The sequence below is a fragment of the Pleurodeles waltl genome, chromosome 5 (genome assembly GCF_031143425.1).
Source record: "Pleurodeles waltl isolate 20211129_DDA chromosome 5, aPleWal1.hap1.20221129, whole genome shotgun sequence".
NCBI lineage: Eukaryota > Metazoa > Chordata > Amphibia > Caudata > Salamandridae > Pleurodeles > Pleurodeles waltl.
In genome coordinates this window covers 1,734,348,386-1,734,365,246 of record NC_090444.1, presented here as the reverse complement: position 1 = coordinate 1,734,365,246, position 16,861 = coordinate 1,734,348,386, and the positions used below count along the sequence as shown (strand labels likewise).

At 43.9% G+C, this 16,861-nt stretch overlaps 1 protein-coding gene across 1 annotated transcript in view; it reads left to right on the top strand.

Annotated features, from left to right (window-relative positions):
* Positions 1 to 16,861, top strand: part of RHAG (Rh associated glycoprotein) — a 140,462-nt gene that overhangs the window by 86,860 nt on the left and 36,741 nt on the right. The window contains exons 5-6 of the mRNA XM_069236124.1: positions 417 to 583; positions 16,476 to 16,613. Of these exons, the coding sequence (XP_069092225.1) occupies positions 417 to 583; positions 16,476 to 16,613 (305 nt within the window). The remainder of the gene's footprint in view (positions 1 to 416; positions 584 to 16,475; positions 16,614 to 16,861) is intronic.

Sequence of the window (16,861 nt, the reverse complement as noted above, 5' to 3'; positions counted from 1 at the left end):
TCAAACTGGACCATGTTTTTCTCTTAAATGTTGGTTGGACAGAGATAGGGAAAGCACACTGACAATTCAAGCTCCCCAGGCAGTAATACAAACAGAAGCCATTGTATGCAACGTCTGCGATGTTTGTTTAGCAGTCCCAGGCCTAATAGATTGAAACATAACCTAGGTGTCCAAAGGAAGCCACAAAATAAGAGGAAATGTTTCCTTGAGAATTTGTGCTGACCATGTGCCTTGTAATACATAACTCTTTGATATCAGTCTGTTGAAGTTAGTGTTAGTCAAACATGTCGAGATGCTTTAAGTACATTGACATATACTATTTCTAAATGTTCATAAGTGCAATTTCCTGACTTAAAAAAATGTTTTTACTAATATTTTTAAAATGTTATAGCTACAGTGTTTCATTTATAATATAGGTACCATATTCCTATGGATGTTTTGGCCCAGCTTCAATTCTGCAATTGCTGAGGCGGGCATAGACCAACATAGAGCCATTATCAACACATACTTCTCCTTGGCCGCCTGCGTGCTCACGGCATATGCATTCTCCAGCTTGGTCGAACACAAGGGCAAACTGGATATGGTAAGGAGGCATTAGTTCTCAAAATCCTCAAAGCACTTCATGTAAGTATACTGCTGGATGGCTGCATTATAACGCACATACCATTAACACATTTGATGAACAGTGTTGTAACATTGGTTGATTACAAGCATGAGGTTGGTTAATGCTTCACAATTCTTTTTGTATGCATCTTTGCAATTGTTCAGGAATGGTTTCATAGGTACATGGTGCAGTGTTCATATTCTTGTGTGAAAGTAAAACAAAACAAGCACTGGCAAATCCAATAGGGTTTGCCTTAGTGAGAGCTATTGGCATTGTCAATATGTTATAGCCATGTGCACCATGGCTTATATGAAAGAAAAAAGCAAATGACACTATCAGCACTGGCTGCATCATAGCACTTTTTTCTTTACTTTTATCCATTGCGCACAGCAGCCGCACTGCTGTATAACATGCAAAATACAATATTAATAAAGCCAATAGCTTTTGCGTAAACGAGACCTATTGGCTTTGCCAATGCATGCATTATTATGCTCTTCCTCCTAGTTTGCAATATTGAAGCCCCTTACCTCATAATAACGTTTACAGGCTGTGTCACCATTAGTGCTCTCCAGTATTCATTACTGCCCGCTGTATTCTGAAAAGACTGAAAAGACATGTGCTAGTGTACATAAACTAATGAATAACACTGACAATATTATCTTGCTCCTGGACTGAATGGTGCAGGGGCTGAAGAGCCATTTATTTTTTATAACACTTCACAGATCGTTCCAAGCCCAAACCCGCAAAAACATGCCGACTGTGGGAGGTTGCCAACCAATGCGTTGCATGGGTGACTCTACAACGCCTCACAAAAAAAACAAATCAGCTCAACATCCTGTGATTGTGTGAAAATGACTTAGGCGGTCATTCTGACCGCGGCGGGCGGCGGTAGCCGCCCGCCATGCGGTCACCGCCATTTGGCTGTTCCGCGGTCGAGGCCATTCTGGCTTTCCCGCTGGGCCGGCGGGCGCCCGCCAAAGGAGCGCCCGCCGGCCCAGCGGGAAAGGCCCTGCAACACAGAGGCCAGCTCCAAATGGAGCCGGCGGTGTTGCAGGGGTGCGACGGGTGCAGTTGCACCCGTTGCAATTTTCACTGTCTGCTATGCAGACACTGAAAATCATGCTGGGGCCCTGTTAGGGGGCCCCTGCACTGCCCATGCCAGTGGCTGTGCAGTGCAGGGGCCCCCAGGGGCCCCACGACACCCGTTCCCGCCATCCTGTTCCTGGCGGTCAAAACCGCCAGAAACAGGATGGCGGGAAGGGGGTCGGAATCCCCATGGCGGCGCTGCTTCCAGCGCCGCCATGGAGGTTCAGCCCTGCCAGGGGTATTCCGGCGGGAAACCGCCGGATCCCCTTTTCTGACCGCGGCTTTACCACTGCGGTCAGAATGGGCAATGAAGCACCGTCAGCCTGTTGGCGGTGCTTCCGTTGCCCGCGGCCCTGGCGGTTTAGGACCGCCAGGGTCAGAATGAGGGCCTTAATGCATAAAAAACTGAATGTGAGCTTATGTTATATGACTGGTTCTCATGTAAAGAGCTCCAATACCTTCGAGTCGGATCAGGTCATGGTTACAATAAATAAAATGGCAACAAAAAAAGAAGAAATAGTATCTCAATCATCAGCTGACGTACAATAATTACGTTTTAATCATGTGTACATGGTCCATGCTCCATACACAAAACAGGAAGTGATACACTAGGTTGTAAAGGGACAGCGCCTATGCTCTGCCTGCAGACTTCACCTAAAAATTAACTAAATTCAATATCAAAATGGTAATAAAAAGAGAATGCCTAGTGAACTGCCTCCATTACCAAAACTATGAAGACAGATTAAGAATCCTAATTCAAAACCAGAAAAAAAATTGCAACTATTGAACCATTGATAGAATCATTTGGTGGAATTGCTTAATATCTCTGTTTCAGAATAACTCTTTACTGCCACAATTGGCATCAATATACTTTCTGAAAAATGAGATTCAAAGGAAATTGTTATTTTACTAGTACGCATGGAAAGTTAAAATGATCTCTCCACCATATTTTTCATCATGTACCTTATCATATCTCCCCTAACTTTCTGCCTCTGCTTCCCCGGTTGCTTCTGTGTGCTGGACTCTGTTTTTGCTGTTTCCTTTGCTCTGGACACTTTACCACTGCTGACCAGTGTTAAAGTGTAAGTGTTCCCTATATAAATTATATGTGTACATTAGCTTAGCCATGATTGGCATATTTTATTTACTAGTAAGTCCCAAGTAAAGTGCACTAGAAGTGCCCAGGGCCTGTAAATCAAAAGCTACTAGTGGGCCTGCAGTAGTGGTTGTGCCACTCACGTTAGTAGCCCTGTAAACGTGGCTCAGACCTGCCACTGCAGTGTCTGTGAGTGCAGTTTTAAACTGCCAATTCGACTTGGCAAGTGTACCCACTTGCCAGGCATATACCTTCCCTTTTTATAACCCTATGGTAGGCCCTAGGTAGCCCCAAGGGCAGGGTGCAGTGTATGTTAGCATGTCCTGCCAATGAAATACTGCCAAATTCGGTTTTCACTGGTGCAAGGCCTATCCCTCTCATAGGTTAACATGGAGGCTGCCTTTAAATGTGATTAAAGCGCTGATTCCCTTTGGGAGGAGATAGAAATCTGGAGTTTAGGGTCTCTGAACTCACAATTTAAAAATACTTTTTTTTGTGAAGTTGGTTTTGAGATTGTGTGTTTGAAAATGCCACTTTTAGAAAGTAGGCATTTTCTTGCTTAAACCATTCTGTGACTCTGCCTGTTTGTAGATTTCCTGTCTTGGTCAATTTGACAGTAGGGCTGTTTTGCACCTCTCCTCTAGACAGTGACACAAAGAGAGCTGGGATGTAGCCTGCATTTCTCGATGGGCTATCTGGGCTGAGGGGAGGGGAGGATTGGTCATTTACACCTGAACGTGCTGTGCCTGCCCTGACACAATGCAGTCTCCATCCCCCTGGTGTGTGTCTGGGGCCTGGCCTGGGCCAGGCAGGATCTTGAAAACAATAGACTTGTGTTTGAAGTAGTCCTACTTCAAAGGCATAGAAAGGGGTATAAGAAAAGCACCCAATACCCCTGAAAATCAGATTACTTCTGGAACCAAGAGGAACCACTGCTCGGGAGAAGAGTTGGAGAAGCTGGATGAGGAATACTGCTCCTTTGCCTGTGACTGTGCTTTGCTGGGTTGGCCTTCAGTAGCTGCTTATGCCTGAGAGAGGACATAGACTGACTCTTGTGTGACTTCCCTCTGATGAAGAATCTCCAAGGGCTTGAACTGAGCTTGCCCCCTGTTGTTGAAGTCTCAGGGACAACAAAGACTTCTCTCTGCCAGCACTTGGGCTTTCTGCTGAGAGTCCTGCCTGCCAAGTGGTGCCCTAACCTGTCTCTGGGCCCTTGAAAGGTGCCGCTGGTGGAAAAGGACAGAAATCCTCACAAAGACCACAGTGCGTGGAAATGTTCGACGCACCACCCACCTTGCAGCTGCTAAACAACATGCCGCTCGCTATACAGCTAAAATTGACACACCACCTGCATCGTGGCTGGGAGATCGACGCAACATGGCTGGTGAAACTACGAGCAACACGTACAGTGGCTGCTGTTTATGACGCAAGCCCCCAGACAGCGCAGTTTCTTGACATTGTGCATCCGGATTTCAATGCAACATCACTGGGCGCGGAAAATCAACGCAAATCCTGCCCTGACCCAAGGTGCCCATCCGCATTGCTCTCATTGCTCTCTTGCGGGAGAGAAGAAATGACGCACGCCGATGCGACTGGAGGAGGAGCGACGCACGGTCTGGCTTGCGAGTGAGAAATTGACACATCGCTGGCCTTTTCCGACGCACACTCACCCATGTGGCATTATTTTTACGCTACCCAGGTACTTTTGTGCAGTAACAGCATTCTCACTATTTTCTAAGGATTAGGACTCTTATTCTTTTTAAAATGCATATCTTGACTTGTGTATGTCAGATTTTGTCGTCTTTGTCTTGTTTTGTTTCGATAAATATTACCTATTTTTCTAAACCTGTGTTGTGTTATTTTGTAGTGGGTTCACTGGGTTATTGTGTGTGTTGGTACAAATAATTTACACATTGCTTCTGAAGTTAAACCTGCCTGCTTGTTCCAGGCTACGAAGGTGGGAGAGCAGGGGCTAATTGAGGGTGATTCTCCTTTACCATAAATAGAGTGAGGGTCCCAGCTTGGACAGGGGGTAACCCGACTGCCAACCAAATACCCCATTTCTTACAATATCATTTAAGATACACATTCCTATATGAATTCTAAATAGTTTTCAAAGTGCATAAATAAAACCTTAGATAAAAACAATTCTGTTTAGGTGACTTCTTAAATTTCAGCAACCAAAACTTCCACATGAAATAGAGGAAATGGAAATGAAATACCAGAGGAAAAAAATGCAGGAACTGTTACAGTTCCCCAAAATCTCATAATCTTCTGTAATTTTGGTACCCATAATTACTGTGATCCCTAGTAACGCACATTCCAAAGAGGAGAATTGCTATGCACTTTAACAATGGTGCAAAGGTGCATGTGTTGGCGTTAGGTTTCCAAAAGGGTGCCAGCACAGGAGGAAAGAACAGGAATATGCTGCATTGGATAAATACAACGCGTTCCTGCCCTTTCCCTGTGAAGCAGGGAAGCGCAGCGAGGTCTCTTGCTATACTGCCCTGTGCCACAAAGCCCATAAATATGGGCCTAAGTTTGTATTGAAAATTTCTACATCAAAGAGTTTGCCCTTATAAGAACTATCATTAACTGGAGTAAAGCACTGTGGAGGAAATGTGTGCAGACCAGCGTAAACCAGTTTTATGTTCAAAGAGCACAATCACTTAGGTTATAATAACCCAACATGGCTTGAAAATTCCCCACATCTGCTCTTCAATTTATCTATCAGTGCCTCTCGCTTTTAATTTTCTCATTCCTGATAGATAAGAGTAGGCCAATGGGAAACAACTTAAATGATGCAGTATTGTTAAGAACCCATGACAATCCGCTATGTTTTCGGATTCGCTACGACTCACGCTGTGCAAAAGTAACAAAAATAGAGTATTAATTAAATGTATTGTGTAGTAGAAGGAAAATGAGTATAGAAAGAGCGGTTCACACATATGAATTAAGTAGAACATTATAAAGATCAGCTGTCTCCTGTTTGGAGGTGAACTAGTAAATCTGAAACAATGTTTAGACGAAATACCTTGCTTAAAAAAAAAAAGATGTGAAATCAATGTCAAGAATCCGCTAGACCGCAAGACACAACCTTTGGTCACGCTCGAAACAAGTTTATCATTCACATTCATCTAGAACAGAGTACCAAATACATCCCAGCACTATATCTTATGATTTGTTATTTTATGGTACATGACATTATGTTAGGTTATGTTTCATTATGTTCTGCTATGCTTTGTTACATTATGTTATGTTGTGAGTCAGGGTGTCCTGGCTATCAAGCATTATTCCTGTCAGATTTATACTTTTTGCCGCAAACCTGCCCATATTTATACTCTGTTTGCGCCAGATTTGTGTAATTTATTTTTACGCAAATCCATTGCAAACTTAACTCCATATTTAAATTTTGGTGCTAGACATGTCTAGCGCCAAAATATTGGAGTTAACGTGATTTTTTCCCTGCGGAAAACTACCTTGTGTCAATGAGATGCAAGGTATGCGTTACCGGGAAAAAATGCCTCAGAGGCCCTAGTGCCTTATTTATCCTCCCGGTCAAAAGTCACAAACGGGAGGAGGAGGGTCTTAAATAATGGTGCTAAAGCTGCTAATATTTAACGCCTGGGTATGGGCAGGCCTAAGGGGACCTGGAGGCAGATTTCCATGGTCAGAGAACATGGATATTGCCCACAGGTACCCTTCCCTGTCCCCAGGGACACCCCCACTCACCTCTACCCACACCTGGAGGTCACCCACGAATGGGGGACCTATCCGAAGGTAAGTTCGGGTAGGTTTTTATTTTTTTGTCCAACACCGCTCGGGCCCTGACTTGGGGCCCCCTGACATTTGTCCCCTGGGCATGGCCATTGGGGTGGTGGGCATGGCTCCTGTCTTTACTATGACAGAAGCCGTGTCCATGGGGCTTGTGCGCCAGAAAATGGCGCTACACTGCTTAGAGGCACTTTTTGCCTCAGGTTTGTGGCAAAAAGTATAAATATGCCCTATATTTACTCACTCTATTGAAGGCTTTGGCTGAGTGTGTGTGATGGGCCCTGTGAGCCCAAACATTCCTTGTGACTGAAAGGTTAAGCATCTTCCATCACCACTCCAAGTCTCACATGATGCTCCACATTAAATCTGTGGAGAAATATCGAGGCCAAAATGGACAAACTTGCTGGTACCTCCCCTGGACTTAATGGGGATCGTGAGGTAAACAGCTCAATAAGGGGAATAAACCACAAGTCCCAGAATTACTTGGTTTACTTGCAGGTTTTACAAATTTCTGGGAAGTTTACCACTTCCATGTACCACCTGCTCTGTGGATGCTCTAGTGTGTGAAGGGTGCAGTGGCAGAGCACTTGGTAAACTAAGCCTTGTTTTGACGAAGAACTGTCCTTGAGGGTAATCGAGTTTCACCAGTTCAACCTGGGACCAAAATTGTCCCAAAAAGCAGAGCCATCAGTGTAGAGAATAGAGTCTGCATTGGGCAGCAGTGTGTCAGTGAGGTCTGAGTGTAATAGTAGAGATATATACACACCAAGAGAGGGGTGAGAGGAAAAAGTTTCCTTGTCTGCCCTCCCAATCCACTGAATCACTGTCACGCAAAGGACAAGAAAAAACAGTAGATGCCTCAAAAAACAAAGCTGTACCTATATATCAGACACAACTAAGTTGTTAAAAATTGCCCTCACCCACTGATCGTGGCATGCATCATCATCATCAGGCTTTGCTTCCACATCCCTGCAATAGCCAACATCAGGGATGGAGCAATAGGGAAGGGGACAGAAAACAGCACAAAAATATATGGGGATCAATCATGCCGAAAGCAACACACATCTGTTAAAACTATCTCATGGGTATCAAGTCCTAGTCTTTATTCAGGGATCCCTGGATGGGATTAAAAATAATAAACTCATGATGGTGATATTGGAGCCCAATCACTCATTCACCCCAGGTTATCTGCTGTAAAGCTCTCCATCCTCCACAGTCGGGGAAGAGTGGCAGTACATCTAACTATCATGAGGTTTGTGTCTCCAATAATAGCCTGTTCATAATGGGTTTGGCGCTGGACCGAGAGTGCTAGAGCAGAGAAGCAGTGCTGCAACTGCGTGTGGCACTGCAAGAGTCAATGGATGTCCCAGGACAATATCAGCCACGCACTCCACAAGGGTGGTTGCTGAAGCAAATGTGCGAAGACACAGTGGCATGCCCTGGGCCACAGGAGGGCAGAATAGTAGTCCACTTGTCAAAGTTTATCCAAAAGGGCTGTGTAAGGACACCAGAGGCCACTCCCTGGTGCTCAGGGCAGTACAATGTGAATGGCTTTTTGTATTCATGTTGACCCACGCCAGGGGCAGAGGCCAGGGCATGCATAAGAGCAGTAAAAACCTCCTCTCCTAAAGGGGCCCGCCGTAGTGGGTCTGGGGCCGTCAAAAATCAGTGCAAAAAGTGAAAATTTGTGGTCCACAACTGACATTATCCAGCAGTGCCTAGAAAATGGCACACCTCCCACTGACAGGCTTGGGAATGGCAATCACTGCTTGCATGACGTCAGGGGTCATGGAGGTGGAAGCACAGGAGATGACATGAACTAGATATGTGACCTCGGGAAGATAAAACTTAAGCTTGGAGAGTGACGTTTTGTGGCCCCACTTAGCAAGCTCAGTAAGTAGGGTAAGGGTATCAGAATGGCGCACTTCAGCAGAGACACTGGGCAGCAAAAGATCGTCCATATACTGTGTCTGGACAGAGCCCCCTGAGAGCTCAATATCATGCAAATCTTCTTTTAGTATCTCGGAAAAGATGGTTGGACTCTCACAATACCACATGGGAAGCCTTGCCTAACAAAGATGATGGCCCTCAAAGGTGAATGGAAATAAGAACTGAGAATCAGGGTGGACTCGAATGGAAACGAGAGCACAGCAAAGGTCCACCATAGTAAAGTGGATAGCACTTGCGGGTATAGTGGTGAGAATAGTAGCCGGATTGGGAACCTCTGGAGTTCGGGGATGACAAATTTGTTCACTGCCATAAAGTCTTGGACAAAATAGTACTGAGGGGTACCATCTGGTAAGGGGTTTGGCTTTTTGACAGGAAGTATAGGAGTGTTACATGGTGAAGTACAAGGAACCAAAACACGCTGTTGCAGGAAAGATTCAATTATACGGCGTATTCCCTTAATGGCTTCCATGGGGAGAGGGTACTGTGGTGTGCAAGGAAATAGGTGATCAGTACGGTAGGTAATCTGGACAGGACGGGTAGCTTTCTGTAATCCAACTTCGTTTGGATGGGTAAACTATACATAAACAGGCACACTTTCCAAATAGGAAGGTATGTTAGATCCATTATCTTCAAGTGAGTTGCCAACCAACATGGAACAAAGGCTATGCCCCTTATCACTTCGGAGCAAAAGGTATATTCATATAGGGTCACAATAAATTGTGGCTCTCAGTTTAGAGAGGAGATCACGGCCGAACAGGTTATCTGTGGCTTGCAGGCTGAGTAGAAACATGTGTGTAACTTTGATGGGGCTAAAAGAGGCAGAAATAAGTTCAGATAGTGAGAGACCTATGGGGGCACCAGCAAAGCCCTGAACAATGGTGTTAACATCTGAAGGCGGTACTTGCCTACCCCCCAAGGAGCTCAGCATTGCCCTAGTGTTGACCAGCATTTCATAGGGACATCCATCAACAGTGACAGTAACCTGAGGTTCCTTAGGGTCCCACACATAACAGGGCACCATGATACTAGGTACTGGAGGGAGCAGGGAAGACCGTCAGGAACTAAAGGGGTACATGACATTGGAATTTTCAGAGCAAGGGAAATGAGGGCCTGCAAACTGGTCCCTCTGGGACTGGTCACCCTGGGGCTGTTCCTGCCGGGGCTGGGGTGCAATCTGTCCATCAGATCTGTTGTCCCTATTTCATTTCTTGGGGCGGACCACACCCAGTGTCCCTTCCCATGACAATACCTACACTCATCCTCTGGGTTGGGTCCTCACTCTCCCAGACCACTCGGTCTTCCTCTATCAGCTGGGCCCCACTGGCTGTGCTCCCTCCCTGGCCCTTGTAATGTGGCTTGTAGGTTTTTTAGCTGAAGTGCAAGGACCTTACCCTTCTTATCCTCCTCCATCAACTTATCACCCTGCTTTCTCTGCCACAGATGAGCTGCCATGGCAATGAGGTGGTAAAGCCCCATACCCTGCCACCCAACACTATGTTCCTCGATGTACCCCCTAATGTAGAAAAGTGAATTTCGGACATAGATTTCGACCATTAAGGGGGCAGAGTCCACGGAGTCAGGATTTACTTCTCTGTGTGCTCGAAGGGTATCCAGTGCTCTAGAAGCAAAATCAGCTGGGTGCTCATCTACCCCCTGCATGCATGATTCCACTCTAGTCCAATTTACTTGTGGCTTTCCCACCTCTTCCATTGCCTGTATGAGGGCCCTCAAGGCATTCCTTAAGGTGACCAACTGGGCACGTCTTTTGCTTGTATGTCCCATAGAGTGTCCGATGCGGGCCACACCTGGGCAGTATTATCAACATTGCGAGCCTTAGCTGTTTGGGCAACCTCTGCTCGCTTCTCAGCTGGCGTAAAAAAAGTGTGTAACAAAATACCCCTACCGTCTTGCCACTCTTAATTAATCCATGGTCCCCGTACACCTTACTTGGATGCTTCTGAGCAGCTGATTACCTCTGTCCTCAGAAAGAGACTCTGCACAAACTGCAGACTTGCCGGCCATTGTCTGTTCCCAGCACGGCACCCCCCATAGACAGTGCGTCAGGCAATCCCACATACTGACACCAGTGAATTGTTGTGGTACTGACCCTGAGTGTAATCAGTGTCTCACCAGTTCAAGCTTGGTGCAAGCCAATCAACCACAGGAAAAGTGTCTTAGTTAAGAAGCATCTTGTAATGTACAACGCAGCGTGACACACTCAGCAGAGGTCTGAGAACGTTCCACACCATGTACTTAATCAAACACATATTTATACACTTTTTGCAGGTTACATATGGTTGACAGGAATGTACAAGAAGACGATTCAGATCATAAATCATACATATCATAGGAACAAGTGTAACAGAGAGATGGGCTCTGGTATTTTCCTGTGACCCTTAAGAGACCCCAGAGCCTGCTATTTGGTCTTATCTGATTCAAGCCACATTCCAAGCAGTCCTTCACCTGCCAAGCCCTTCGGTCTCCCAGGGTCAGAGGCAGGCGGAGAAAACAGAAGCAAGCCTGCGCACATAGATCATAGTCAAAGGTTCAAAAGGTCATAGTATCAAAAGTTCAGACAAGAGTTCAACAGTTTCACTGTAGCAGGGGTCTAACAGTTCATTACATAGGAGTTTTATAGTTCATTGAATTTTTCCTCTAAGGCTTTCTGCACCTGGTACTCTCAAGAGCTCATACACCAGGTTAAGGGGTATGTCACTCCAATCAACCCTTTAGACCTTGGGTACTCACAAACATTTCCTGGCGGCCACAGAGTTTGGTCTTTGATGTGACTGAGGATCGCACTGATGGCAGCAGGGTGACAGGCGGGGGTTGGCAGTAAAGTGGGTGTAGGGGAAGCAAAGCATAAACATCTAGAGGCATATTTACAAGAATGTGGTGCATCAGCTCTGATGGGCCAGTTTTCTTGCATTACCCTGCGCCCCCTAATGTCACCATGATAGCGCTGTATACGGCACTACCATGGTGCACATTAGCACAACAGTGTCATCATTTATGATGTTATTGTGGCACATTGCTGGATTAGCACCATAAATTATGGCACTAGTCCAGGAAAGCAGAGGGAGGCCCAAAGATTATTAAGGAAGCGTCATTTTAATGCCTTCCCTGAGCAGCAGTTAAAAATGATGGAAAAAATTGTAAATTTCACTGCGCCATTTTTTTGGCCTTCCTGGGTGGGAACGCACCCCTAGCGTACATTATACCTGGCACAGGTATAATGTGGCGCAAAGGGTTACAAAGTAGCGCAATGCATGCAGGCGCATTGTGGGAGCGTGAAAAAAAATATGCTAAGGCAGTGCAAGGAGGCGCACAGGGCTTGTAATTATGCCCCCTAATGTCTTAATTGCACAATGTGAAACCATAAACTTGGGAATACTCACAGCTTCTCCACTTAACAACATTGTGTGATCCTTCACTTTCCCTGTTTTTTGTTCATTACCACATATGAGGACCTCAAATTACATGACTTCAGGATGTGTGCTGAAAAAAACCTTCTTGTGTTTGATTTAATAAACTATAATGTTCATGTATAAGGGAAACCAAGGCCACCCAAAGAGTGCATATAACTGATTTGCCTCTTAGTTCAGCAATGGCATTGTTGTCAGGGTGGGATGGGGTGTGAATGTTTCTAAATTCTGGTTAGAAAATTATCACTTAAAAAAAATATTTCTGCTAATGCACTGATACAATGTGGTGTACTGAGGTGAACTCTCTGCGTGTTAATGAAATACACTTTTTGAATTTTGAAGGGACTTGATCATTCTTTTACACTTTCGCTGCAAATATGTCTTTAAAAGTGAAGGTGTTTCTGAAGCTACATTGTACAGAACGCCTTAGTTGTTTCCTTTCTTTAACTTCAATTAATCTTCAATAAATGCTTGCCTGTTTATTTAAAATGTTTTAATGTGAATGCTGAGTCCAGTAAACAGCAGCTGAATGATGCTGTCAACCAGGGACCCACATGTAAAGGTCAGGAAGGCCACATGCGGCCCCAAGGGGAGCTGTACTATGCGTATCACTGCTTTAGACACGCATATTTCAACACAGTACCAATCAGAAGCCACAACTCTTCTTGCTAAACCATCACAATAAGAAAAAATTATTTTCAAGCAATATAAACACATATATATATATATATATATATATATATATATATATATATAATATAATAATAGAAAGTCTTTCATCCTTTTTATTTAGATATCCCCACAGAAATCAAATGAGAGATTTGTTGCCTGACTATGGCAGTGGAGGCAGGGCCGGATTTAGGGCAGTGAGACTGGTGCATCTGCACCTGGCTCAGACCTGGTGGGGCTCTGTGTTGGAAATAATATGGGTTTAGGAGTACCTGTTGCTGAGTTCCTTGTGTGTTCAGTAGATTTCTGACAACAATAAAAATATTGAGATAATTCTGGTGATTAATGTCCCTGCTGGAAAGAGATTAGAGTTTTGTCTGGTGGCAGTTTGACTCATCTTAAAGCAGTGGATAAAGAGTGTGTACAATGATGATCACAGAACTGTATTTCATGTGGATATCTCAGTGGGTTACCGCTTTTGTCACAGAGACCTTTTTGTTACTTACAGTTCATAAGGTACAATCCTCTTATAGCACAATGACTTACGGACAAAACAAAAGCAGTATCCATATAGCATAGCATAGGTTAGGACAGCGTGGTTTCCCCCAGTCTATATCTATTCCTAAAGTTGCTGAAAAGGGTTTGTTTGTGTAGATACACATTCTTATTAGGAAAAACAACGCAAACCAGCACTTTAAAACAAATGGAATGTATGGGAGAGAGGAGCTAGGGAAAGATGAGAGGCATTGGAGGGGGAGGGTGATAGTGAGGGAATCCATGGTGATGGAGATCATTGAGAGGGAGAGTCAAAAAGAATTGTCGCACTGGGCACCACCAGCCCTAAAGCCAGTCCTGAGTGGAGTATCCTGTCCCAATTGCTGGAAAAGTTTACAGAAAAATAATTAACCACTTATCTGAGAATAATTACGAAGACTAAAGAATGTAGGTTAAATCAATCACCTGTCTGATGTTTCACAAAGTTTGTCAAATTAAGGGGCATATTTAAGAGCCCCTAGCACCACAGGAGCGTCACTTTTAGTGACGTTCCGGTGGCGCTATGCACTGCACCGTATTGACAAGGTGGTGTTAAGCCACTGTTTGTGGCTTAACATCACCTCGTAAATGCTGCCCCTTCACACGCAGCCCTTAGCATGGAAGGGAGCGTGCAAAGGGTGCTGCTGTGGGTGTGCCACAGCAACACCCATTGCATTTTAATGCAGCCCCAAATTTACGAGCTTTCGTAAACCTGACCCAGCGCCAAAATCTAAGGGCGCAACAAGGAGAAATGCTTTAATTTCTCCTAGTTTTTTGCTCCTTCTATGTGTGCACTGCATTTTGCAGCACACATAGAAAAAGTAAATCACTATTTACGATTGTTCTTGTGCAGGAAGGTGTTCCTTTGTGCACAAAAACAATCTCCCCCTCAATGCAGCTATCCTTGCACAATGGTGCAAGGGTTGCTGCGTTGGTGCACAGGAGCAAATTTAGCGCTGGCACAGGGGGCAACACAGGGTTACGTCATATTCTATTAAATACGGCACATCCCTGCTTTGTGAAAATAACAGTGTGCAACGCTGGCAAATTTGGCGCAGCGAAGCGCACTGTCATTTTCGATTAAATCTGGCCCTAAATGTCATTCTACTCCAAGCTGTAAGATATTTGTATACAATGCTGGGAGAGCAAATGACACACATGCCACAAGGTCTCTTGGGGAGGGTCTGGGGGCTAGGGAGAGAATATCCAGGAAGCAAGGTAAATACTCACTTTACTACTGTTGTATTTACATGTGTTTAGTTTAAGTCTAGAGCCTGAGTCAAAAGTGATTAATGAATAATTGAAATGAATTAGTACACTCTAAAAGACATTTAATTAAACACTGTTAACTATATCAATGTTTAATTATTCATGGGAAAATTATCAGTTAAAGGAAGGACAGAAACAGCTGTTGCTAGCATTCATTTTTTGATAGGAGTAGTGTGTTTTTGTAGGTTTTCTCATTTGTTTAAGGTTAGTAGTTCACGGTGCTTTAATGTTGGATCGTGTTGCCTTCTACTAATGCATAGCACAGACGTGTCCATTAATAACTGAAGTGAAATGCTTTTCCCTGTCTTGTGTGCGCCATATGTTAATGAATTTCAGCTTTTGTGATATTATCATAATATGGTTACCAACCTCGAAGAGGATCCTCGCTACCAATGATATATATTTGAGGTAAATATTTGAAGCCATACATGTGACTCCATGGATAATCCCTCTTCAGACAGGCATTCCTCGACTCCATGCCATCTTGTATACAACAGAAACTGAAGTTCAAATAAAGCAAACTGAAATGGGAAAATGTAGTGATTGTTAACATTCCACGCTATCTATACAGTAAGGTCCAGATGTACATATCATTTTTCTTGTCGTAAATGGCCCGATTCGCAGAATCGGGTCATTTGCGACAGGAAAAAAGCATTTTGGTATGTACAGACCATATTTTGCGATTCACTAATCTATTTACCGAATCACAAAATAGGTATTCGAGTTGCAATTCGGAAAGGCGTTCCCTTCCTAATTGCGGGTTGCAGTGTGATGTAGGATTGTTTTGTTACCGTGAATGCAGTCCCATGGACCACTGCCTGCTCTGAAAAAATGAAAAGAAAACTTCTCATTTTTGTTTTTTAAATGAATCCCGTTTTCCTTTCAGGAAAACGGGCTGCATTTAAAAAAAAATAAACTGCATTGTTTAAAAGCAGTCACAGACATGGTGGTCTGCTGTCCCCAGCAGTCCACCATCCCTGTGAGGGTGGCCGTTCCCAGTGGGGTCGCAAATTGTGACCTACCTCATGAATATTTATGAGGTAGGTCTTTTGCGACCCCATTGGGAATTGCAAACAGTGTCATTGATGCTGTTGTGCATCAGGTTTTGTGACTCGCAAATTATGAGTCGCTGAGACATGCTCCTTGCGAGTCGCAAAACCTAATATTCGTGCACGTGGCCCTAAATCTTGGTCATTATATGTGGGATGTTTGGAAGGGTACTACTACACAGCTTTAAAAAAGTCTTACAGGCTACAAGGATTCATTAGGATAGCAATATTTCTTCCTTAAAGAAGGTGTGCTGGAAAGATAATTCAAGCTGGCCTTCGCAACTTGTGTGTTGCATTGCTTTATCATGAAGAAGAGACAGAAATATTCACACAGGTGTTTCATGCAACCTCAGTAATGGTTTGCTAGAGGTTCATACAGATTCAAAAGTTATCTTTCTTGAAGTTGACCAAGCTTAAAAAAAACAGTGGGGCTCAGTTCCTAAAAAGGGGGTGTTGTGGGAGAATGTAAAGCAAAGTTTACAAAGGAGATTCTGCAGCAGAGTTAAAAATGTATCACCTCTAATTTTTATGGGACGACATTATTTCTTAAAGTGCTACACAATGAGCAGGCCTACAAGCTCTACTCAAAGAACAAGATTCGCCTGAATTTTATTAACACTAATACACATCCAGAAATTGATCTGCACTTTTTATATTTTTACATGTATACATTTATTTATCTCTACCACAAAATATTAAAAAATATAAACTTTAAAGAATAGAGAATACAATTTTTATGAGCCCCCTACACACAGGAAGTTATATCTCCAGATAAATGTACTAAGTGTCTGCAAAAACCTAGATGTAGCTGTGGTAAAATGGAATCACTGTGGTTAGATGGAAAAACATTCAGAAAAGCCTTGAGACCGGAACGGGTGAGTAGTTGCGCTATACAAACACTGATTGATTGATTGATTGAAAAGTACTGATACTTACCAATTCATTGACCGTTTTTTGCAAGTAGTGTTACAACATTTGTGTGTAATTCCTCCCTTGTGTACACTTTATGCTTTATTTAGGTCCATATCCAGAATGCCACACTGGCAGGCGGTGTCGCAGTGGGAACATGTGCTGACATGAACATCCACCCCTATGGAGCCATGACCATTGGATTTATTGCAGGAATCATCTCAACGCTTGGATTTAAGTTCGTGACTGTGAGTATTTTAATGAGAGTAAAAACAAATCTCAAAAAAGTTTTAACCAAGCATTCAAACTTGTACTGAAACATTTCTCTGTCTTTTTGCATTTTAGTGTTTTTAAAGTTCACCTTCAGTGAGCATGTCCTAGTCTTTCTTCCTACCCTATTTCTCCCAAACAGCTATTTTAATGCACTTGCAGGAGCACTTCTTTAGGAGCGCACTCGCAAGCTCCTTCTGGGATCCATATTTACATATAACGGCCA